Source organism: Nomascus leucogenys, chromosome 3 (genome assembly GCF_006542625.1).
Source record: "Nomascus leucogenys isolate Asia chromosome 3, Asia_NLE_v1, whole genome shotgun sequence".
NCBI lineage: Eukaryota > Metazoa > Chordata > Mammalia > Primates > Hylobatidae > Nomascus > Nomascus leucogenys.
In genome coordinates, this window is record NC_044383.1 from 21,172,527 (window position 1) to 21,199,143 (window position 26,617).

Consider the following 26,617-nt stretch of genomic DNA (forward strand, 5'->3'; position numbering starts at 1 on the left):
GAAAGAAGGAAAGAAAGAAAGAAAGAAAGAAAGAAAGAAAGAAAGAAAGAAAAAGAAAGAAAGAAAGAGAAAAGGAAAGAAAGAAAAGAAAGAAAGGAAGAAGGAAGGAAGGAAGGAAGGAAAGAAAGAAAGAAAGAAAGAAAGAAAGAAAGAAAGAAAGAAAGAAAGAAAGAAAGAAAGAAAGTAAGTTAGTTCCAGGAAGGAATTATACTGCATCTTATCACCTCTTGATTGACAAAAATGCAGCAGAGGCTGGTGTCTAAGGAATAAGTCAAATAATTAGCCCAAAGGGGCAACAACTCAGGTCTCATTAAACTCTGTGACTTGATCAGCTTCAGCCTACTAGCCAAATGCCTGACCAGGCAACAGCCTAGCCTTTCATTAACTTAGTCAACTCAGACCTGATCTGTTCTAAGCTGTGGCCATCTACACAGAGCCCATCCCTTAACAAATTCTTGGCAGAGTTGTCCCTCTAAACTAAGTAGAATTCCAACTCTCATATACAGAATCCCCTGGAAGCGTTGCTAAAAATACAAAGCTTCCTGAGGATTTTTAGGTCTCATTATCTGGAAATTTAATTCAGTGAACCTAAGGTGTAACCAGAAGATATATATTTTAAACAATAGCCCCAAGTGAGTCTCAAGATAAACAAACTACTGGCTAAGGCTAATATATTCAACCCCAGATAGGACCAGAAGTGTCATTTTTCTTTTTTTTATTTTTTTGAGACAGAGTGTCCCTCTGTCACCCAGGCTGAAGTGCAGTGGCGCGATCTTGGCTCACTGCAACCTCCACTTCCCAGATTCAAGTGATTCTCCTGCCTCAGCCTCCCAAGTAGCTGGGATTACAGGCACCACCACCATGCCTGGCTATCATTTTTCTCTGTACGTAGCCACACCAGATTTCTCACACCTGCTTCCATGAGAAGCTATTTTAACGGTATTGCTTTAGGATTTAGTATTTTTTTTTTAAATCCTAAATTATATATCTCATGTGCCACATATCACATGCTAAATGGCTTGTTTTAGTCACAATAACAACACATCCTCAATAAAGAAAACTTCTAAAAACAGAAAATCACTAGAGCTGGGCATAGTGGCCCACTCCTGTAATCCCAGTACTTTGGGAGGCTGGAGTCGGGGACGGGGTTATCTCTTGAAGTCAGTTTGAGACTAGCTTGGACAACATAGTGAGACCTTGTCTCTACAAAAAATTTAAAAATTAACCAGGTATAGGCTGGGCACGGCGGCTCACATCTGTAATCCCCGCACTTTAGGAGGTCAAGGTGGGTAGATCATAAGGTCAGGAGTTCAGGACCAGCCTGGCCAAGACGGTGAAACTCCATCTCTACTAAAAATACAAAAATCAGCCAGGCATGGTGGCAGGTGCCTGTAATCCCAGCTACTCGGGAGGCTGAGGCAAAGAATTGCTTGAACCTGGGAGGTGGAGGTTGCAGTGAGCAGAGATTGCGCCACTGCACTCCAGCCTGGGCAACAGAGCGAGACTCCATCTCAAAAAATAAAGAAAAGAAAAAAAGGAAAAAAACAAAAATCAGCCAGTTGTGGCAGCACATGCCTGTAGTCCTAGCTACTTGGGAAGCTGAGGTGAGAGGATTGCTTGAGTCCAAGAGTGTGAAGTTGTAGTGAGCTATATTCCATCACACCACTGCACTCTAGCCTGGGTGACAGAGCAAGATCCTGTCTCTGAAAAAAAAAGAAAAAATCCCAAAGGAAATGATACTGTATTAGACATATACTATCTTAAATTGCCAGAGAAGTAAAGAAACTGATGTTTGGTTTGTTTTTATTTGTTATTTGCATGAAGTCTATAAGTAAATGCTGATTTGGAGCCAGATATACCAAGTACAGGCCCCAGCGGAGTCTTCAGATAGACGTTTTCTTGACAATAAATCTTTCATTGTCTGGAGGAGTAACTACTTTTATAAAACACTTAAGAGCTAACCTAAAATAGAACAACCTACTCAAATAGACACACTTAGATTTTCCTATCAGCTCTGACATTTTCTAGTTCTATGACCTTGGTAATGGTCTTGAAGCTGTGAGTCTGGGTCCTCATCTTTAAAAATGGCAGTGATAGTAACTACTTTCTGTGGTTTAGGGAAGATGAAGTAATATATGTGCAGTAGCTATTGTACAGTTAACACTTGACAGGAGTTGGCTATGAATATGCTCTTAGTCTTAGTTAACATGCAGAAGTCAAGGGACGGATAAAAGTTACACGGCCAGAATGTCACCCAAAAGACCAAAGGCACAGAAAGAGCTATAAGCCAGTAGCTTTTAAAAGTAAACATGTGTGTGCCAGGCATTACGTTCAACGATATAAGATATAAATATTAAGGCTGGATGTATTCCAAATGAACGTGTCAAAGCCCATTTGGTAGTCTCTAAAAAAGTCCAAAGAAGTGCTAACTTTGGTCGGTAGGATGGTATCAGAGTCAAGGACGAGGTGAGACATCAGAAGTCCTGGACTGCTAGTCCTGGCTCAGATTATCTATCTGTAAATGCAGGGAATTACATTAATGAAAGGCTTGTTTCTAAACAAATATGAGGTACTAGTGAGTTAAAGATACTGTCCTATATTATTATCTCCTTGACCCTTTAACAACAGTTTTGGCAGGGACGTTCTTCTTGTGTTGAGAAACAGATTCAGAGAAACAGGTGGTTTGCACAAGGTTATGAAGCTGGAAACGGAAGAACCAGGTTTCAAACCTAAGTCCGTCTGACACTGGTTCCAACCACCATCCTAATACTGTGTTCTAATGCCGCCTCTATTTTGCATGTTGCAATTCTACTTGGATGACTGCATCTAAATAGCTGGGGTTTTAGAAGTGAGACAGAGAAAGAGAGACGGGCCACAGACCCCACCTTGTCTTCTTCAGGCAAGGACAGACCACCAGGCTTACCAGACACAGCGAGTCCTCTTTGGAAAACCTCATACATAGTCTTGGCATCTGAGAAGTAGTAACTTATTAGGTCATTGTTCTTCTGGGAAACACCCTTCCGCGCTCCTCCCTAAGATACAAGACCAAGTTTAGGCCATGTCCAAGTCTCCCCTCACTCTTTCCAAAACCTTTATGAATTGAATTAAAGAGACCATAAATGCTGATTTTGAGGTCATGGGAATGTTCTCTTTGCTAGTCAATTGATTTCTAAAAATCCCCAAATCATAGTATGTTTACATCGTAGACATTTTAGAAAATAGGAAAGTGGCTGGGCTCGGTGGCTTACGCCTGTAATCCCAGCACTTTGGGAGGCTGAGGCAGGTGGATCACCTGAGGTCAGGAGTTCGAGACCAGCCTGACCAACAGGGTGAAACCCCGTCTCTGCTAAAAATACAAAAATCAGCCAGGCATGGCAGGAGATGCCTGTAGTCCCAGCTACTCGGGAGGTTGAGACAGGAGATTTGCTTGAACCGGGGAGGTAGAGGTTGCAGTGAGGCAAGATCATGCCACTGCACTCCAGCCTGGGCAACAGAGTGAAACTCCGTCTCAAAAAAAAAAAAAAAAAAGAAAATACAAAATTGTAATAAAGGCTTAAGAAAAGTGGATCTGTAATCCCACCCAGAGATTGCCACTGTTATGTTTTTGGTAACCCTCCTGGCATCCATCTGTGTATGTATATGGAGGAGAGATGATATGTATAGTTTTATATCTTTTTTATCTTATTGAGTTTAAACTTCTACTGAATGCATACTATGTGTTCTAGGTACTCTGTAAATACTGTAGATGTGAGTTAAGACAAAATTGCTGCCCTTAAGCACCTCACACACTAGGGTTGTTGGAGTATGAGTAGGTCATAAGGAAAAAATGCAAATATAATACCATAATGTACATGCTATAATGAATTTGGAGGAAATGGATTGGTGGTGGGAATGAAGCAACCAGTTCTGTATTAAGCAGAAAGATTACAGGGAAGAAATGGTATTTCAATACAGACTTCGAAGACAAGTAGGCATTTGGCAAAAGATATGATTTGGGTAGGGTAAAAGAGAAAAAAGAAAATTCCAGAGTGGAGGAACAGCGTGAGCAAAGGCATGGAGGTAAGAAAACGCAGCGCAGAGTTGGGTGGGCAGCTAGAGGATGGCGTATTCAAGAAAAAGGGGTTAGCTGGCTGGGCGCTGTGGCTCATGCCTGTAATTTCAGCACCTTGAGAGGCCAAGGCAGGTGGATCATCGGAGGTCAGCAGTTGGAGACCAACCTGGCCAACATGGTGAAACCCCCTCTCTATTAAAAATACAAAAATTAGCTGGGTGTGGTGGCAGGCACCTGTAATCCCAGCTACTTGAGAGGCTGAGGCAGGAGAATCGCTTGAACCTGGGAAGTGGAGGTTGCAGTGAGCCAAGATCACACCATCTGCACTCCAACCTGGGGGACAAGAGCGAAGACTTCCTCTAAAAAAAAAAAAGGAAGAAAGAAAAAGGGAGTAGCTAGGAATCTATCTGAAATGTCAGCTGGAGCTACAGGATCAGGGCCCTGGGATGGACCCTGGAGCTACAACAGGTGCTCAGGGTGTGGTCCAGTGGTCCAACTCTCATCAAGTTTCGTGTAGAGAAGAACAGGCAACAATTAAATAAGCATTCAACAATGTAAATTAGTATCCAAAGTGAGAGCTGTAAAAGTACAGGAAAACACATGAGGATGTAACAAGAGATCTAACTTAGTCTAGGACATCAGGGAAAATTTCCATGGGCTATCACATTAAGACAGAAAATAGCAAAAATAAAGTTCCTTGTCCAGTGAAGGAAGACAGGGTCTTGCTATCTGTTTAAGTGCCTAGTACAAGGAAGAAGAAAGAATCCAAGATGTTTCAGACTATTAACTTTGGCAACTGCGTAAGAAGAGATACATTTAACTGAAATAGAATAGGAAAGGAGGGGTGTGTGTGTGTGTGTGTGTGTGTGTGTGTGTGTGTGTGTGTGAAGGGAGAAAACATGCATAAAGAGACAGGGAGAGGTTAAGTTACTTAAGCATCACTGAGGTCAGATTAGAAAATCAGATTTCAGTGTCACAGACTTAGGCACATTTTCAAGTCATAAAAGAGGAAGTATTTTCTTAGCTGTGAGAATTTAGATGAGGGTTTGGTAGACTATAATCTGCAGGCTGAATCTGGCCTACCACCTGCCTTTATAAGTAAACTTTTATCGGAACACATTCATGCTCATTTGTTTACATGTTGTCTGGTACTGTACTCTTATTCTACAACAGCAGCATTGAGTCATTGCAAAAGGGCCCATGTAGTCTGCAAATTCTATACCATTTACTGCCTGGCCTTTACAGCATACGTTTGCCAACCCCTGCTGCAGAGGATTCAAGAGATGCTGAGAATAAAACCCTAGTATGAAGAGAGGAAAGAACCGAAGTGACAAAGAAAGATTGATTTGAAATTAGGAAGAAATCTCGTGGAAGGATATTATAAAAGGCAAAAGGAGGAGTTTCAAGAAAGAAGTCTCAAGTCAATTGAGAGGAAAGCTGAAAGAGAAGTCATTGAATTTAGAAGTTAGGTTATGAGTGATTCAGAGCACTTTGGAGGAGATGGTAGTGGTAAAAGTTCAGATCTCAGTGGGTTGAAGTTCAGAAGAGGAAATCGATCAGCAAACTACTCTCAAAGAACTCTGGTGGGAAAGGAAAGGTGTGAGAGGTGGTGGTGGAATGCAGCAGGACGGGAAGATGTCAATGAAGACATTGAACATGCAGATGTACCCGCAGGTGGGAGAGGAGGTGGAGAGTAGGGGTAGCTTGGAGTAAGATTCCCTCTATCCTGTAAAAAGAACAGAACAAAGAAGTTAGCCTTGTGAAGGAACAGGAATGCTTTTTTCTCTGAAGAGGGTAGAAGATGAAAACAGATAAAGATATTCATGGGTGCAGAAGGAAGGAGAAATGAAGAGAACATTCTTGGAACTTTCAATTTGCTCATAGATACAGGAAGCTGGGGAATTTGCTGAAAGTCAGGGGAGTGAGCCTAGTTCAATCTTTATAGTTTTAAGAAAAATAAATTTAACTCAAACTAGAATTTAACTGGAGGAAATGGCTTAATTGTTCTCAGACACTGGGTATCTCGATGAAAATGTTCTCCTGTCCCCAAAGTTCTGACACTATTATTTAGATCATGGGTTGTCAAACTACTTCTGCAAAGGGCTAGACAGCAAACACTTTAGGCTTTGTCAGACATGCCTCATCTTTCCCATTTTTGTTTTTAACTCATCCCTTAGAAAAGGTAAAAACTATTCTTTACTTGCCAGATGCACAAAAAAGGATGGATTTGGTTCATGGCTATAGTTTGCCAACTCCAATCTAGATTACTGACATCATACAACCTTCCTTATTACAAAAGAAAATGTGCCAGTAATAGAAGTTTAAATTTGTATATTGCCTGTTGATTGGTAACATGAAAGCTTTACTTTCCCATGCCGCACCCAATCCCCTTCATGAGTTATCCCTAGGTTTGGAGTTACAGTTTGAGTTTGATGAAGGTTGACAAACTAAAAGGGTGACTGGTAAATTACCTCAATTCCCACAGACTGATTGTTCAGGTCAAGAAGAGGTAAGACGGGTTGAGGTCTGGTGATCAGCCACAGGAATATGGCAGCTCCAAATGTCAGGATGCAGATCAATGCCGGGGTCGGAAGTGGGGAAAACAAAAAGTTAAAGATAAAAAGCATCTTTGTGAATAGCAGCAGGAAATTCAGACCTTAAAAAAAAAACAGGGGAAAGAAAATTTAGAGGAAATGGCCATATTTTTGTACTCAATAGCTCTATGTTTACAGAAGGACACATACACACACACACACACACACACACACACACACACACACACGCCTTCAAACCCTCAAATAGAGTTGTACCTCTCTAGTAGCAGAATTTCTCCCACTGTTTACTTAGCACTGTTGAAAATAATAGAACACATTCTCCACCCCTGCTACTTGACTGTCCTCACACAGAGCAGGGAGGATCAAAGGAAACAAGTTAATCATTTCCCAAACAATTTTGAGAAATGACTGTCTTTTTAATGTTGGTGCACAAAGCCTGGAAGAAGGCAGCCTGCTAGACCCAACATAACCTGGTGGTCAGAGGACAGTATCTCCTCTGCCCAGGCAGACCAAGGGTCAGGAAGGACTCTTCCAGCTGGGTTTCCCCCATATAAACCAAACAGAAGAGATCGGTCAAGGTGATGCCACAGGTTTTAGAAATTAACCATTTTGTATGAAGGATATTTCCTGTTGGCTAGATATGTCTTGCTCATTGCTTTATTTTTTGGAGCATCGGAAGGGTTTCCGAGATCAACAGCATTACAACTTGCTATGCCCAACATCCTCTCGCGTGGGGAGCCCAGAGGAATCATTTTACTATGAGGCAAACTGTCAGTCAGGTACACAGAAACAGTGCTGGAGAATGGATGACACATGGTGAGCACTGAAGAGTTAGGTCAAGAAGAGATCTCAAGAAACTAAAAGTAACAAAGGCTTCCCCCAACCCAGCCTTTCTTATCGTTTTCAGCCAAGTTCAGCTTCAAACTACTCTAATAGAAGTGACTAACTTTAGGGTAGGTCCTAGGAACATACCCTTGCTGAAGCCATCTTTTCCTGGAAAGTTGCTGCCTCACAGCTTTCAAACTGGAATAGGAGAATATAATAGCAGCAAACACATGAGCACTTACTGTATGCCAGGCACAGGACTGGGCTTTTTGCATGGTTTGTTTAATTTAGGCCAAACAACACTATAAAGTAGTATTTCACAGAAGAGGAAATGGATGCTTTGGGATAAAGTGACTTGTCCAAATTCACCCATCATTCCCTATTGCTACTTCTCTATGAAAACCTACAAAACGACAATTCACTTTTTCTTATAGGTTCTAGTCACAGAATTCAAGGGGATTGAATTTGTCTAGCACCTTCCAGGTGACAGCAAATGAAGTTCAGAATTTGCATTCTTCAAAGTTTACTGCAATGCCTGATGAAACAATAGCTCAGAGATGAGGCCGCACATGCCCACTGAAAATCAAAAGAACAAAGCAAGCTCAATTAAAAGTTGGATCAGATCAAGATCAAAGTTGCCCTTAGAGCTTTGGACAGCTGCCATTAGCTGCCACCTGGAACCTTCTTTAACAAGGGAAACACACTTCACTCTAGTCTGAGAAAGGCCACAAGGTGCAGGAATTTTGTGTGGGGGCAGGAACAGACACAAGAAACCCTGGGCCACTCTTACTATCTTTCTGCCCCTCGATTAGTTATTACCTGACTTTGGAGAGTCCCTTTCCATTTTAGAGGAGAAAACTGAACTTCCAGAAACTGGGATAATAGTCCTCAACTCCTTGGTTCTTTCCATATTGCATTCAGGGGGAGAAAAATAAGTCAAAACAAAAATAAAAGCAAGGTCCCATGGGTGCTAGGTTACATAATAACAAGGGTGCTATTGTGACCACCTGGCAGGATTCTGAGAGTTGGGATTTTTGGAATTCAGGCTAACCTGGACTTGTATGATGAGGTGGCACTCCAGGAGGCAAAAGCATTCAAAAACTAGCCATAAAGCCCAGGCAGAGAAGGGGGCACTGCCTCACAGAAGATTGTGAAATTGAAAAAGCAGCGGCAGTACCAAAGGGGAGGAGAAGCCTGTGCCTCTTTTGTGCTCTCCCATCCAGTCCGCCACCAGCCACTCCCTTCAGGCTGGGATATTGTGACAAGACTGGAGATATATATATAGATATAGATATAGATATGGATATAGATATAGATATATATAGAGATATATCTATAGATAGATAGATAGATATGGAGATATATATATATATAGATATGGAGATATATATATATATATGGAGATATATATGGAGATATGTATATGGATATATATATATGGATATATATATATGGATATATATATATGGAGATATGTATATGGATATATATATATGGAGATATATATATGGAGATATATATATGGATATATATATATGGAGATACATATATGGATATATATATATGGAGATATATATGGAGAGAGATATATATATACGGATATATATATATTTAAGACAGGGTCTTACTCTGTTGCCCAGGCTGGAGTGCAGTGGCACAATTCTGGCTCACTGCAGCCTCAACCTCGTGGGCTCAAGTGAACCTCCCACCTCAGGCTCCTGAGTAACTGGGACTACAGGTGTGTGCCACCACACCAGTTAATTCTTCATTATTATTATTTTTTATTTATTTATTTTTTTGAGACAGAGTCTTGCTCTGTCACCCAGGCTGGAGTGCAGTGGTGCAATCTCAACTCACTGCAAGCTCCACCTCCCGGGTTCACGCCATTCTCCTGCCTCAGCCTCCCGAGTAGCTGGGACTACAGGTGCCTGCCACCATGCCCGCCTAATTTTTTTTTTTTTTTTTTTTTTTTTTTTTTTTTGAGACGGAGTCTTGCTCTGTCCCCGAGGGTGGAGTGCAGTGGCACGATCTCGGCTCACTGTAAGCTCCGCCTCCCAGGTTCAAGCCATTCTCCTGCCTCAGCCTCCCAAGTAGCTGGGACTACAGGCGCCCGCCAACACGCCCGGCTAATTTTTTGTATTTTTAGTAGAGACGGGGTTTCACCGTGTTAGCCTGGTTGGTCTCGATCTCCTGACCTCGTGATCCGCCCGCCTCGGCCTCCCAAAGTGCTGGGATTACAGGCTTGAGCCACCGCGCCCGGCTTAATTTTTTGTATTTTTAATAGAGACAGGGTTTCACTATGTTGGCCAGGATGGTCTCGATCTCCTGACCTCATGATCCGCCTGCCTTGGCCTCCCAAAGTGCTGGGATTACAGGCGTGAGCCACCACGCCTGGCCAATTCTTTAATTTTTTTGTAAAGACACAGCCTCACCATGCTGCCCAGGCTGGTTTCAAACTCCTGGGCTCAAGCGGTCCTCCCACCTTCGCCTCCCGAAGTGCTGGGATTACAGGTGTGAGCCACCACGGCCACCCCAGACTGGTGATATTTTATCTGGGCTTTTTCCCTCTGCCTCAATCCCACCCACAAATTAAGGGATCCTTACCAACACCCTCTTGTTCGACTACAGGAAAAAATGATTGCACTAAGGATTTCTGCCCTCTTCTTCCAGATGGCACATTTATATTTTGATAGGAGACTTTGCAAACAATGTCTTTGAATCAGGGTCTAAAAATTGAATTTCTGTTCAGTTGTGGTGATACGGGGGTGGGGTCAGGAAGGAGAGTGAATAGCCTGACTGGTAATACATATGGGAGAAAAGGGACAGAGAATCTATGGCTAGTCTCAAGGGGGCACCTGCTGTCAATCTCAGGTGATTGTTACCACACAGTAACAATACTATGGGTCACAGATTGTCAGAATTCTGCTCCCTTCCTAGAAAACCCAGAAGACTGCATTTTTGTGAAACCTCAATTTTAACTAACAACCATTTTTAAGAGTATGGCATGGGATAAACAAGAACTATGAAATTTATATTTCATAGTTTAATTTGGATCACGGTCTGTTAATGTTTGACTACTCCTTTGAGACAGACTTCAATCGTATTGCCCACAAATAGAACGAGACTGACCACTTCATTACAAACAAGGGAGATATTTACACATTTCAAAGCCACAGTTTCATGAGAATGAAAGTACCTTGCCTATATTGGCAAGGGATTTTATTTGAGGAAGACAATGAAGGAAGGATTTATTTGTATTTTGTCAATGGAAATAGCTTACTTAGTTTGCTACCACTGACCAGGTATCCAACTCAAGTAGGAGGTGCACAGAATTTCACATGGTTCCTTCTTCAAATTTTTTTTTTTTTGAGGCAGAGTCTGGCTCTGTTGCCCAGCTGGAGTGCAGTGGTACGATCTCGGCTGACTGCAACCTCTGCCTCCCAGGTTCAGGAGATTCTCCTGCCTCAGCCTCCTGAGTATCAGGTGCCTGCCACCATGCCCAACTAATTTTTTGCATTTTTAGTAGAGATGAGGGTTTCACTGTGTTGGCCAGGCTGGTCTCAAACTCCTGACCTCAGGTGATCTGCCCGCCTTGGCCACCCAAAGTGCTGGGATTACAGGCGTGAGCCACTGCACCCGGCCCTTCCTCAATTTTTAAAAAAATTGAGATACAGTTTACATAATGTAGAATTGACCACTTTAAAATGTACAATTGGGCAGTATTTAGTACATTCACAATGTTGTGCAACCATTACGTCTATTTAGTTCCAAAACGTTTTCATCACCATAAAATACGAAACCCTGAACCCATTAACAGTCATTTCCCATTCCCTTCAATGCCCAGCCTCTAGAGAAAGGACTAGGCTGCTTTCTGTTGCTATGGATTTATCTATTCTAAATATTTCATATAAATGAAACCATATATGTGACTTTTTGTGTCTGACTTCTTTTACATAGTATAATTTTTAAGATTCATTGATGCGGTAGTATGTCTGTACTTCGTTTCTTTTTATGGCTCAATGTTATCCCATTGTATGGATAGACTACACTCTGTCTATCTATCTATCTATCTATCTATCTATCTATCTATCTATCTACCAGTTGATGAATATTTGCTTTGTTTCTACTTTTGATATTGTGAACAGAGCTATTATGAGCATTTCTATACAGTTTTTGTTTGAATATCTTTTTCCAGTTCTTTAGGGTGTAGACCTAGGAGAGAATTTGCTAAGTCAATGCAAATTTTATATTTAACTTTTTGAGGAACCACCAAACTGTTTTCCACAGTAGCTGCACCATTTTATATCCAACCAGCAATGTAAGAGGGTTCCAATTTCTCTCCATTCTCCTTAACACTGCTACTTTCTCTTTGTTTGTCTGTTTAAATAGCCATTCTAATAGGTGTGAAGTGGTATCTCATTGTGGGTTTGATTTGCATTTCTCTAATGACTAAGGATGTTGAGCATCTTTTTTTTTTTTTTTTTTTGAGACGGAGTCTCGCTCTGTCGCCCAGGCTGGAGTGCAGTGACACAATCTCGGCTCACTGCAAGCTCCGCCTCCTGGGTTCACGCCATTCTCCTGCCTCAGCCTCTGCGAGTAGCTGGGACTACAGGTGCCTGCCACCACGCCCGGCTAATTTTTTTTGTATTTTTTAGTAGAGACGGTGTTTCACCATGGTCTCGATCTCCTGACCTCGTGATCCGCCTGCCTCGGCCTCCCAAAGTGCTGGGATTACAAGCGTGAGCCACCGTGCCCGGCCTGTTGAGCATCTTTTTATGTGCTTCTTGGCCATTTGTATTTCTTTTTTGAAGAAATGTCTATTCAAGTCTTTTGCCCATTTAAAAATTAAGTCATATATATACATATATATATATATATATACACACACACACACACAACACTTATCAGAGATATGATTTGCAATATTTTCTTCCATTCTGTAGGTTGTCTTTTTACTATCTTGATAATCTCTTTTTAATTTTTTTTTTTTACAATTAACAATTTTTTTTTTAGATATGGGGTCTCACTATGTTGCCCAGGCTGGTTCTGAACTGCTGGGCTCAAGTGATCTTCCCACCTCAGCCTCCCAAAGTGTTGGGATTACAGGCGTGAGCCACTGTGCCTGGTGTATAGTCTCCTTTTTAATGCCCAATACACTCAAACATTTTTAACCTTACAAGGTTAGCACTGAGAGGATTTGCAACCATATCATGTAACTCTCTCACTGTTTAAGTGGGGAAAACTAGGGCCTGAGAGAAGGTGAGACTCCTGGGTCAAACCATGACAGGAGTGGGAAACTCTGTTTACCATTCTAACCATTAGAATCTGTTAACACTTCCAAGTAAGTTCAAATAAACAAGGGGAAAAAAAGTCACCCTCCTTTTGTCACATGTCCTGTGTGACTCAAACTACAGTTCTGGTTTAGTCACTCCACAGAATCCCCTGCAAGCAGTGGGCGTGACTGGCATTTCCTCTTCCTTTTAACATCACTCCTGGTTACAGTAGGGAGAAGCACAATAGTGGTAAAGAAAAGAGGAAAGAGAGCTCTGTCATGCTGTGTCTAGGATTTCCTGTTTCACGTAATATACAAATGGCTGAACAAGCCCCAATACACACCAGGACGTCCCATGTCAAAAGGCTTACTCCACTTTTTGACGTGGTGATGGTGACATGCCTTGGCCTCAGACCCCAGGATGCCCATTTGTCCACCATCCTTGTCCTTGATCCACTCCAGGGCCTTCCCCTCCCCTGTGGATGGATGACTGGAGCCACAGTCACTCATCTCCTGGCTCCTAACATGTTTTATTCTCAAGTCAGCTGAAGGACACCTTCTGCCTTCACACCTCTGTGCACGATTCCTGGACCATTCTTGGTGTCTAGGTTATGATCACCCCATATTCAGCTGTGGATTTTTTTCCTTTTGTGGACTTGGGGCAGCATGTCTTCATTTAGTCTCATTTTCTTTGGATAAATGTCCTAAATGGCCCCTTCTACTATAATATTTAAATTTTTGGTCAACTATGTTTATTGCTATGAATCTTTCATACTATCCCTATTGGCTAAAAATCATTTTCTTTTGATAGTTTCTATCTTTTAAAAGATTGTATTTTTCCTATGTATATATCCCACTCAAACCCTATTCGAAGTCTGTTCCCACCTCAAAGCCTCTGCATTTGCTCTTCTCTTTGCCTGGAATGTTTCCCCAGGTCTGAAATGGTTGTGTATTGCTGATAGGTCAGCCCTCACCTCAAATATCACTTCCTCAGAGGCTCACTGTTTCTGATCACCTTATTGAACATTATCTTTACCTTTCCAGTCAGTGTCATGGACTTTGTTCTCTTCTCCATGACACTGTTCACTGGGAAATAGTCCTAGCTCCTTATCACTCATTGCGCCAACTGAGCTGATGTTCTCTTTGGAACAGAGATTTCAATTTTGTTTACTGCTGTGCCTCTCATGCCCTCACCATGCCTGGCACATAAAAAACTTTCAACAAGTGGTTGTTGAGCAAATGAACAGTTTTCCAGGTCACAATTATTTATTCCATATACTCTCAGTTAACTCATTTTTCCTGCAGTACAAACACCCCACCCTCAAACCCCCAAATCTTAGATCATAAGAAGTCATTCAGGCCAATCTGGAGAGGATTGCTCCCTAATCAATACTTTGGTAAGGTATTGGATAGGGATGGTGGATGGTGACAGGGGTGTATTTATGACACACATTAAGGACTATTCAAGATCCATCTACTCTTCCAGACTTAGAGGAGTTGGAATGAAGTTATCTACATGGGATAAGTAGGTAGAAAGTCCAGCCAAGAAATAAATCATACTGGACTAGGAGCGGTGACTCACGTCTGTAATCCCAGCATGTTGGGAGGCCAAGGAGGGCAGATCACTTGAGGCCAGGAGTTTGAGACCAGCCTGGCCAACATGGCGAAACCCCGTCTCTACCAAAAATACAAAAAGGTAGCTGGGCTTGGTGGCGCATGCCCGTAATCCCAGCTACTCGGGAGGCTCTGGCACAAGAATTCCTTGAACCTGGGAGGTGGAAGTTGCAGTGAGCTGAGATCACACCACTGCACTCCAGCCTGGGTGACAGAGCAAGACTCTGCCTCAAAAAAACAAAACAAAACAAAACAAAAGAGCTATAGGAGTTTTCTATTGGTCATGAATAGACAAACCTATTTAATAAAATCATCCTGAAACATGCCCAGTAGATGCTATTATCATGTACTAAATTGCATTTCAAATCAAAATAGATATTTTTTCACTTAAAATAAGTGTACTGAGACAACTGGCTAGCCATTCAGAGAGAATACATTAAGCTGTCTACTCTCTTACTCCTACAACAAAAATAAGTTGAAGATAAGTCAAAGACTTAAGTATAAAGCAATGAAAACCATAAGAATAGTTGGGGTGAAAAAGTATGGAGAGATTTTCTCTTATAATTTGGCATGGAGAAGACTCAAGACAGACATAACACCTAAAATCTATAAACAGAAATGTTGGCAAATTTGATTATATAAAAATAAAAATTTCCCCCACAGAAAAGATACCAGAGACAAAGACACATTGAAGAAAAAGTATCGAACCCCTCAGACAGGCTAAGAGTTCATTTTTTAAATAAGAAACTCAGACGACAATGAAAAACAAAATGCAACCCAGTAAAGCAAGGGCAGAGGGATGTCCTGAAAGTTCACAGCAAAACAAGCAAGTTATTTACAATTAGGGAAAGACATTCAACTTTGCTTATAGTTCTTAAGAATGCAGATTTAAATGACATGCCTTTTCTTCGTGCATCAGATTCCAGCGATGAAACAGTGAGAAATGCAACATGAATTGTGGAAATGTACATTTGGTGCCATCTCTTAGAGAAGTCCCCATTGCCCTCTACACATCATAAAATGTATGCCCTTTCACCTAGTAATTCTACTATCAACTTATATCATAGAAAGACATCAGATCAATAAACTACATCACAAATGACATGTAAAGTACAGGTTAAGAATGTTGGCTCAAACTATTTGGGCTCAAGCTCTTCTTGGTCATTTTCTTTGTGACCTGGGGCAGATAATTTAATTCTCTGTGGTTTCTCATCTATAAAATGGCAACAATGGTATTTCCCTTCTAAGGCTGTCACCATGATTAAAAGAGTTAATGGATATATAAAGTGCTTAGAACCATGCCTGGCACATAGGTTCATGTATTAACTATTATATTTATCATTATCAAAGCTATAGAATTGTTTCTAATCCAAAAGCCTAGGAAGGCCTTCCTTGACAGGAGAATAATGAAACAAATTACAGTACTTCCACACAATGGAATTCTGGGCAAGTATTTTAAAAAAGAAAGTCGATCTGTAGGTAGTGATATGAAAAGAGCTCATGACGTACTGCCAGGGAGAAAGAAAAAAATATTTGGACAGTGTGTACAAGTAGTCTCAATTAGAATGAATTATACATGCATTTGTGCTTCTGAAAAGACAATCCTCATAGAAAAGAAGAGATGGAGGTCGGGTGCAGTGGCTCACACCTATAATCCCAGTACTTTGGAAGGCTGACGTGGATGCATTGCTTGAGCCCAGGAGTTTGAGACCAGTCTGGGGAACACGGTGAGGACCTGTCCCTACAAAAAATATAAAAATTAGCCTGGCGGTGCACGCCTGTAGTCCCAGCTACTTGGGAGCCTGAGGTGGGAGGATCACTTGAGCCAGGGAGGTCAAGGCTGCAGCGAGCTGTAATTGCACCACTGCACTCCAGCCAGGGCAACAGAGCAAGATCCTATCTCAAAAACAAAACAAAAAAAACAAGAAAAAGACAGATGGAAGAGGAGAAATCATGACTGGATTTCTTGAAAGTCTTGGCTACTACATCATTCAGCCAAAAGCTATTGAAGGGCTTGGCTGTATACGTGGCATTGTTCCAGGTGCTGGGGATATAGCAGGGAAAACCCTGCCCTCGTGAGATTGCATTATATTGGGGAGTTTGACAACAAGCCTGAGCAATAACTAGATTATTGCCGGGCGCGGTGGCTCACGCTTGTAATCCCAGCACTCTGGGAGGCCGAGGCGGGCGGATCACGAGGTCAGGAGATTGAGACCACGGTGAAACCCCGTCTCTACTAAAAATACAAAAAATTAGCCGGGCGTGGTGGCGGGCGCCTGTAGTCCCAGCTACTCGGAGAGGCTGAGGCAGGAGAATGGCGTGAACCCGGGAGGCGGAGCTTGCAGTCAGCCGAGATCACGCCACTGCACTCCAGCCTGGGTGACAGAGCGAGACTCCGTCTCAAAAAAAAACACAAAAACTAGATTATTTAGGACCACAGATCAACAAAAACAACAACAAGAGCAGGGAAAGAGAATTGGGGGTACAGCAGGGGGATGAGTTTTTTTGTTTTTTTGCTTTTTTTTCTTTGAGACAGAGTCTTGCTCTCTTGCCCAGGCTGGAACGCAGTGGTGTGATCTCGGCTCACTGCAACCTCTGCCTCCTGGGTTCAAGCGATTCTCATGCCTCAGTCTCCCAAGTAGCTGGGATTACTGGCTAATTTTTGTATTTTTGGTAGAGACAGGGTTTCGCCATGTTGTCCAGGCTGGTCTTGAGCTCCTGGTCTCAAGTGATCCACCTGGCTCAGCCTCCCAAAGTGCTGGGATTATAGGTGTGAACCACCGTGCCTGGTGGATGAGTTTTAATTAGGGTGGCATAGAACAGTCTCACTGGGAAGGTAACACTTGATGTGTACTGTTTCATCTGAAATATACACACTTAAAAAAAAAAAAGAAGAATAAAATTAACAGCTCCGTATAATCCCACCTCCAACACAGGCAGCTAACGTAGAAAGTTCTACCACCTTGGTTGGTGGCATTTCAAGTGAATGCACCTAAGCATACACCTCAGCTTTGTTTCTACAATCGTGGCTCTCCCAATACCAAAACTACATTCGACACACAGCCTCTTCCAAGCCCTCATGTTGTGTAAAATGCTTCTCAGCCACTGAGTAATACAGCTGGACAGCAGCTCTGTGGGTGGAAACCTTTTTCATCCATTTCTCTAGCCGATAAGAAACCAGAGCAAAGGTGAAGGCTCAGTCCCAGGGTCGAGGGGCCCTGAAAGTGTCTCTTTCAATATTCATTCCAAGTAGCTAAGAAGGAAGGATGATCTGAGATCCTGACCTACAGCCTGCTGATAACTTCCCAGCCACTCACCAGTGCGCGTGGATGCCCAAGCCACTGTCTTATAATAGCTATGGCCCCAGGCAGATGGGAAGGGCCTTATTTTATTTATTTATATATTTATTGTGGGACACAGTCTCACTTTGTTCAGGCTGGAATGCAGTGGCGCTATCACAGCTAACCGCAGCCCCATCCTCCCACGCTCAGCTCACTGCAGCGTTAACTTCCCAGGCTTAAGTGATCCTCCCACCTCAGCCTTCCAAGTATCTGAGACTATAGGTGTGCACCACCACACTCGGCTAATTTTTAAGTTTTTTGTAGAGATGGGGTATCCCTAAGTTGCCCAGCCTGGGCTTGAACTCCTGGGCTCAAGCGATCCACCTGCCTCAGCCTCCTAAAGTTCTGGGATTACAGGCATGAGCCATGGCACCCAGTGGGGAAGGTCCTTCTTATCATCTCTGCAGAGATGTGGTGAACAGAGCAGGGAGGCAGCATTACCAAAGGGAGCCCTATTAAGACACCAGGTGGTAGCTAAGTAGTAGTTTCCACACCATGGAAAGATTCAATTCGATTGCTTAAATAATTTTTTAAAAAGCAAGTGATAATAATCTCTCATATCTCTCTTCCAAGCCCAATTGCTAAACTGCATCTAACAGTCCCAATGTGTAAGACAGCTGGCAGAGAAAGGGTTAAGAGTCTAGGCTTCAGACAGGTGTCCTGGGCCATAGGCAAGCATACCATAAATAAATCATTAGGGCGTTCGATGCAGATCCACTGGTGAGATCTTTGCTGCTGAATTGCACAGGAAAAGCTACATGAGCCAGAGCTCAGAAGAGATAGGACAGGTGGAGCAGAATAAGCCCTTTCCTAGGGTTTGGGTCCCAGTGAGGCTTCCTGTGACTCATGGATCTGTGTGTCAATAGGCCTCCCTGTGCTGTGAGCACTCAAGCACATAGTGACCATCCTCACCTGTGGATTCCACTGCACCTGGCACGGCACCCGAGACACCGTGGGAAGCCGCTGTTACCAAGCCACCTTCACCTTTTACTCACCACTGGCACAATCTGAGAGAAAGGCAACTAGCGAGGAGAGTCTGCTGAAGGGAAGTTTGCAGTGTTCAATCCCACAAGGAACAGAATGTGCTTCTATGCACACAGCAGGACAGGGTCTGCGGGGTCTTCCTCAGGAATGCCACAGCCAGGGGCTTCATGCCACGAGAAGGGCAACGCTAAGCAGCCCAACTTAAGTGAGGTCCGGGTTCCCTCATAATGTATCCTTTTGGGCATTCAAGCACCTACTGTGTGCCAGGCAGTGTGTTTAGCACAGGAAAGCATGCTCAGAACTTCTGGTCCAGTAGAAGATAAAGCCAATTCCCCAGGCAATCATGATGCTTTTGAGACCAGTGCTCTATGGGATGCACCCCCAGCTTTGGCAGCACCTGGTGGGCTGGAGAAGTGTGTGTGTGGCAAGGGATACATTTACTGTCTGCACTTTTAACTTATGGATACCTTTACTTTTTTTTTTTTTTGAGACAGAGTCAAGCGATTCTTTTGCCTCAGCCTCCTGAGTAGCTGGGACTACAGGCACATGCCACCACACCCAGCTAATTTTTGTATTTTTAGTAGAGACTGGGTTTCACCATATTGGCCAGTCTGGTCTCAAACTCCTGACCTCGTGATCCGCCCATCTCGACCTCCCAAAGTGCTGGGATTACAGGTATGAGCCACCGCGCCCGGCCTCTTTTTTTTTTTTTATTTGAGACAGTCTCACTCTTGTCACCCAGGCTGGAGTGCAGTGGTACAATCTTGGCTCACTGCAACCTCTGCCTCCAGGGCTCAAGTGATTCTCCTGCCTCAGCCTCCCGAGTAGCTGGCATTACAACAAGCGTGCATCACCACACCCGGCTAACATCACCATGTTGGCCAGGCTGGTCTCGAACTCTGACTTCAAGTGATCTACCTGCCTTGGCCTCCCAAAGGGCTGGGATTATAGGTGTGAGCCACTGTACCCAGCCTATACATTTATTTTTAGTAAAGTAAACAAAAATTGTGGACCTATGTGTTCAGCACTGTGCCATGTCTGAGGGATGAACACTTGGCCGATATAGTTCCTGCCATCTGGGTACTTATGGGTCTATCTAGTCCTAGAAACTCTTACAGAATGCTTCAGTGTGTGCAGTGAGCTCATGGGTTTGAAGGAGGAAGAGGTCAGTGCAGACTGGAGCACATTAAGACGGCTGTCTGGAACACTAGAACCTCAAAGATGTGTGATCCTTGACCCCCTGGCTTTATTGCCAATTGTCTCTTTCCAGGGGCAAAGATGATGATCTGACCAGACATGATGGCCCATCCCTGTAATCTCAGCACTTTGGGAGGCTGAGGCTGGAGAATCGTTTGAGGCCAGGAGTTCAAGACCAGCCTGAGCAACATAGTGGGACCCCATCTTTACAAAAATAAAAAATTTAGCTGGGCATGCCTGTAGTCCCAGGTACTCAGGAGAATGAGGTAGGAGGATTGTTGAGCCTGGGAGGTCGAGGTTGCAGTGATCCATGATACCGCCACTGCACTCCAGCCTGGGAGCCTGAATGTGCAGAGTGACAAGAGTGAGACCCTGTCTTAAAAAAAAAAAAAGATGACAATTCTACCAATCAAGCTGATGTCTAGTAAGATCTCAACTATGATTCCAACCAGTGGCCCTGCCACCACACCATCTTTCTCAACTGTTGTCTGTGTCTGTCTATCTACTTTCTTCATGGAGAGACCAATCATCTCATTAGGTTGGATGGAGCCAAGTGGAAGTGGAGAAGGGGAATGGCCAGATGTGCTTGAGGCACTAAAGTGGGACAAGTGGGACATTTAGAGGAGAGAAATAGTGAAGAGGTATTTCTGCTGGAGGTGGAGGGTCCATCTTTAGTTAAAAGGCGGGTGGGGGGGGGTGGCAGGGGGAAGAAAAAGTCTCCAAGGATGAATGAGATGGTGCGTGGGGCCCAGTGTAGACACTGCACCACTGAAGCCATTGCCTTCACATACTCCAGAGAGCCTGGGTGGGGCCAGGCATTGGCCAGTTGAGCTGAGTAGCATTTATCAGGAGATCTCATGTTAAGTCAAATACCAAGAGCCTCTTAAGTCAGTCCATTAAGATAGCATAGGATAGTTGAGTCACCCACAGGATGTGACCCCAGAAGTGACAAATCCCACAGGAGCTCAGGTCAATAGAGTCAACCTTGATCCACCACTGGGCTTAAGTGAGTCACAGTCCAAATCCCGACCCTGGGACAACTTGTGTCAGTTAACACCCCCAAAGGGCATCCCAGGCCTGCTGCTGACCAAGTACATTATGAGAGAACTGGGGTAAGAGGAAGCAGTGTCAGAAGTCCACTGGATCTGATAAAGGGGTCTGTAAAAAGATAGGCCGGACAAAGTGCTAGGACCCTGTCACCTGTGCCAGGGTGAGGCAAGAGGTTGGGAAAGTGGACCTCTTGCCTTGGTTTTCTGCAGAATCAGCCCTTGCACTGCCTGTCCCAACCAGTGGTCACGGGTCAACAGTTTCAAAGTGCAGGCAACAAGCTTTCTTGTCAATGGTCTCATTGCCAGGGGCAAACTTTCAAGGTCGTGCCCTTCCAGGTACCAGAGCAACAGCTCTTCACTTACTACATGTGTAGCCCTGGGGACAGTTACTTAGAGTCACTGAGCATCAGTTCCCCGCCACTGTACACAGAAGGAGCAGGTGAAAATCGCTACTTAAGGGAGATGTAGAACAGCCGGTATGCTGTCAGGCACACGGGAAGTCCTCAGTCAAGTCTAGCTCCCTTTTCCTTCCCTTTTCCTCAGTTTTCACATCCTTGCCAATATCAGATGTTCTATTATGAGATGTCTCAAAAGAAAAGAGATGATCACGGTCTTGAACGATTACTGCCCCTCCACTTCTGTGCAAAGGTCTTAACAAGCCCTTATTTTTTTTTTTTTTTGAGACGGAGTTTCACTCTTGTCGCCCAGGCTGGAGTGCAGTGGCGAGATCTCAGCTCACTGCAACCTCCACCTCCTGGGTTCAAGCGATTCTCCTGCCTCAGCCTCCCGAGTAGCTGGGATTACAGGTGGCTGCCACCACGCCCAGCTAGCTTTTGTATTTTTAGCAGAGATGGGGTTTCACCATGTTGGCCAGGCTGGTCTCAAACTCCTGATCTCAAGTGATCTGCCTGCCCCAGCCTCCCAAAGTGTTGGGATTACTGGCGTGAGCCACTGTGCCCGGCCAACAAGCCCTCGTTTCTATTTGAACAGAGCACTTCTAGTTGTAGGAACCATGGCCTGTCTCTGACCTAGCTTTCCCCCAGACCCCACATCCTCAACTTGAGCCACTCGCAACCTCACAATTCTTAGAATAGAACGGCCCGTGAAGACTGAGAGATCCACCAGCTCCCCCAAAGAAGGCTGATAGTGTGGCCTGACCACAGCAGTGCATGGGCTGTCTGACCTTCCGAACTCCAGATCTCATGTATTTATTCAAACAATGAGTTGAGAACCTAGGAAGTGTCAGGCCCTGCGCCAGGGAGGATAAATTGGTGAGAGAGTCCCTTTCCGACCTCAGGATGTGCAGACATACAGGGGAGAAACAGACCCAGATGCATTTCCAGCAGAATGTGATAAGCAGTGATGGCTGGACTCACGGCTGCTGGGGTTACGTCACCTTTGCTGGGTGCTGCCAGGCACAAGAGTCACCTCTAGCTTCACTCCAGCTGAGGGTCTGCTCATCTGCTGAGGAGGCATATGAGAGACAGACAGGAGCAGACACTGTATTCCTGGTTTCTAAGAAGCTGGCAAATCCTGTAGGCCAGGCGCAGTGGCTCACACTTGTAATCCCAGCACTTTGGGAGGCCTAGGCAGGCAGATCACTTGAGGTCAGGAGTTTGAGACCAGCCTGGCCAATATGGTGAAACCCCATCTCTGCCAAAAATACAAAAGCTAGCTGGGCGTGGTGGCACACGCCTGTAATCCCAGCTACTCAGGAGGCTGAGGCAGGAGAATCGCTTGAACCAGTGAGGCAGAGGTTGCAGTGAGCCAAAATGTTGCCACTGCACTCAAGCCTGGGAGCCTAGGTGACAGAGTGAGTCTCCTTCAAAAAAAAAGAAGATTGTCTTGTGTACTGGTACTTCCCTGGCTTCATCTTCCCTCTCTCCATTCATCTCTCTCTCCTTCCTCCATCTCCAGCCTCCTTGTAGTATCTGTGGTCTCACTGTAGGTAGATGGTTAGGTATGCAATGACATGATGATATTGTTCTTGGTGTCTTTGCCCTCAAGAAATTACAATATAGCCTGGGAGAGACTATTTTAGGTCAGGCTAGGCTGAAACATTCCATTTGGTTCTGGATTAAAAAGTGTTTTCTCTTTTTTAATAATTAAATTTGAATGCATTTATCTGGGGTATGCCTGCTCTGAATTTTGCTAAACTTTCCACCATTAGCATCTTATTACACACCATCTTCTTTACTTCTCTATATTACCTGCCTGTCCTGTAAGCATTTGCACTTATACTTCTTGTTTTATTTAGGTTTTTGTTCCTTTTATTATACCAAATACATAAAAGATGGCTACAAAATTTTACACCATGCCTCTTTCAAGACATGTTCTGTGTTTAACCTTGAATACTGATCAATCGGAGGGGACTACCACGGAGTGACTCCATATCAGAATATGGAGGGAGAAATAAAACCAATTACTCCTTTTTTAAAAAAAAAAACTAAGTCAGTTTTCAATGGTTTTTTGTTTGTTTGTTTGTTTGTTGTTTTTGAGCCAGAGTCTCGCTCTGTCATCCAAACTGGAGTGCAGTGGTGCCATCTCGGCTCACTGCAACCTCCGCCTCCCAGGTTCAAGCAATTGTCCTGCCTCCCGAGTGCTGGGATTATGGGCATACGCCACCACCCCAAGCTAATTTTTGTGTTTTCAGTAGAGATGGGGTTTCGCCATGTTGGCCAGGCTGGTCTCTAACTCCTGACTTCAGGTGATCCACCCACCTCAGACTCCCAGAGTTCTGGGATTACAGGTGTGAGTCACTGCGCCCGGCCTTAACGTTATTTTTTAAGACTCTGTCTCTGATATAGAATACCAATCACCTACACATTGGAGCCATAGATTCAATCCTACCTTTCAGACCACCAAGAAAAGGCTGATATCTCAGAAGGCACCAAGCCCCGGCAGTAGAGTCCCTTTCCAGTGCTTACTCCCTGAGGGTCTTTGAGGTTCACCTTAGGACCCTCAGGGAGTGGGCATTGGGAAGGAAGTACTTAGGAATTAAGCAACACCTGAGACTTAACCTGTGGCCCTACTTCCTAAAATACACTCAACTCCATTCATCTGTCTCTCCCACCCCATTGGTCTCATTCATCAGTCTTATCAAACATAAAATTGAGGGCAAACCCCCAGCCCACCTCAGGGGAGCTATGCTGGATGCTCAGACCCACAAAAAGAGGTCTCCGTTGTGGTTCACCTCGCCCAAGAGAGTCAGGAGAAGGAAAGTGAGCCCTATGCATGCCCCACATCCTTCCTTCCTGTTGCTCCTCCTGACACAGGGTCCGAAGGCATGCCTGAGACCAGGAGGGAGAGAGCATGGTGTGCCCATGGAACTCAGCCAGCCCTTGATTCTAAGTCGCTTCATGAAAGTCGGGGGGTCAGGATGCCCCCTTGGCTTCTGTCACACCCTCACAAGACCCCCTTGCTGAATAACACCCCCTCGATGGTCCCCTTACCCTGCGAGGGGGCCGCATCTCTCAGTGCTTCTAGTGAACCGGGGCTTCCTGGCTCTGAGTTCTTCCTGCCACACAAGTCTCTGTCCTTCTTCCCTCGCTCCCGGTTCCTCCAGAGACAGGGTGGCTTCAGAGCATCCATGCAAGCAGAAGGCCGGCCCAGAGCGTCCCCAGTTCTGCCCTGCTCTGAGCTGTCCCGAGTCAGGCCATGTCAGGCTTTCTAACGTGCTCGGGGACTTCACTTCCTGGTTTTAATTTTTTTTTTTTCACAACTGAAAGTGGAAGTGTTCTGACCAGGAGGGGAGAAGCTGCCAAAGCTACCGTGGCTCGGTGTCAAAGCCTTTCACCTCAGCCCCTAAGGGCCGACACAAAAGCCAGCTTGCCTCAACACAATTTACCCTGTCCTCCTGTGGCCTATCACCTTTCAACTAAGAAGAAAACAAACTAAAATGACTTGAGGTGCCCCCTCAGATCAGAAGCCTCACAGAGGCAGAGGTGATGCTGTTTCCTGCTGGATTCGGAGGACAGGAAAGTCTGGCTAGAGGGTACATCAGCCCTCAGACCCACACAAACACCTTCTACCCTCTCTCTCCAGTCGCCAGAGCTGCCTGCCTTGGTCCCTGAAGCAGTTCTGGCCAAGCCAAGAAAATAAACAAGCAAGTCAGGAATGACAGGGCTGTGAGTTGCTCAGTTGGCATGGTTTCTTTCCCTCTGACACACTCACACCTCAAAACTTAACTTAAAAATCGATTCCGCCACCTTGGTCACCCCCAGTATTACCAGGACCTGTATTAGTCTCATTTTTGATCTGCCTAAGGCTGTGGCTACAGAGGGGCCCTGGAGCTACCATTCTCAGATTAGGAAGCAGAAATAACAAATTTTCCTGCCCCTTCCCCACCTCACAGGTACCTCAGAATGAAGCAGCACTTTCTCCAGCCTCGATCCCCCACGAAGGCTCACAGGAAGTTCAGCATGATCCTGGCTCTTTGCTGGAGCTAGATTAGGGTTCGTTCTTTCTACAGAGCAGGTCTTAAAAGCTTCCAACTAAGGAAGCCAGGGTGAGTTGTGCCACAATCTCAGAAAACACAAGAGCTGAGCCCTTGGCCTCTGGGGAGCCGCCTTTGGACATGGAAGAAAGATGAAGGGCTGGGAGACGAAAGGGGGCCTGTGGCATTCCATCCTCCAGCTCATCTCCCAGCTGGAGGAGCACATGTCTTTTGCTTAGTTTCAGGAACTCAGCTCCCCAAGAGGCAACTTCCTCTAGGGGAGAGCAGAGGATGGCAGAGTGGGTGTCAAATCTCAGCCACGCTAATACCTCTGAGCCCTTCACCAGGTGCTGTCTTCCTTCACCAAAGGGCTCAGGGCCACGGGAAGATGAGGCTTTATTTTTTTTTTTTATTGACCTCCTCCAATAAAAATGCTCAAGTTCAGGAAGGTTGAGTGATTCTAAAGGCCCATCAGAGTTGTATTCCTATCAATCCTCTGTGCACATGAGTGACACCCTCAGGATTTCAGGGGGTAACTGAAAGCTTTGGTAACCCACAATAATTCTGCATTGTTGGGCAGGCTGTGGAAACTGACCAATCAAGTCTCAAATTCTAGCCACACCACCTTCGAGCTATGTAGCTTAGGCCATGCTGTTTAACAGCCTGGAGACGCACTATGCATCTGTGAAATGGGAAGGATACCACCTGCTTTATAGGATGAGATACACCAATGAAGTAACATACATAATCTACCCAGAACAGTCCCCAGCACCTAATTGAATATCTGCTGATTCCCTTCCTCTCTCTCTGCCAAATGGGACTCTCTGCCCTCAGCAGCTGACGCATGATCCTTCTAACTACACTGAGACAGAAATTTCTTAATGGAAGATGAAGGAGACCCACATTCTGGCTTCGTGTGCTTTAGCACACTTAGCAAAATCAGTGTTCCCTTCCAATTCCATCCCCTGCTAGCATTTGGACAGCTCATGTATTTCCACCCCTTTTCCAACTGATTTTTTTCTTTGCCTCCCACACAAGTCAGCTGAGATTACTATTCAACTAAATGTAATTTCATGTTATAAAAGAGCCTTAGGCTGAGCATAACAAATCCCACTTTCTTTCCACACACCAACCCCCTCCCTACTATCTCACAGATATATTCAATATAGAGCAGGTAGTATCATTGCAGCTTACCTTGGAAGAAGACCCTCCCTTCCTGGGTCCAGGAAGTGCTCGCCTCACAGCTGGCTGTATTGATTCAGCACCACATTCAGGCACTTCTACTCTTTCCACA

The 26,617-nt window shown here is 44.5% G+C and overlaps 1 protein-coding gene across 1 annotated transcript in view; it reads right to left on the reverse strand.

Moving 5' to 3' along the window:
• ACSL5 (acyl-CoA synthetase long chain family member 5) overlaps positions 1–24,686 on the reverse strand; it is a 51,148-nt gene extending 26,462 nt beyond the window's left edge. Inside the window, exons 1-3 of the mRNA XM_003255470.2 lie at positions 24,341–24,686; positions 6,523–6,707; positions 2,924–3,032 (exon numbers count right to left, since the gene is read on the reverse strand). Coding sequence (XP_003255518.2) covers positions 2,924–3,032; positions 6,523–6,707; positions 24,341–24,479 — 433 coding nt within the window. The 5' untranslated portion in view covers positions 24,480–24,686. The remainder of the gene's footprint in view (positions 1–2,923; positions 3,033–6,522; positions 6,708–24,340) is intronic.
• Between the last annotated feature and the right edge of the window lie 1,931 nt (positions 24,687–26,617).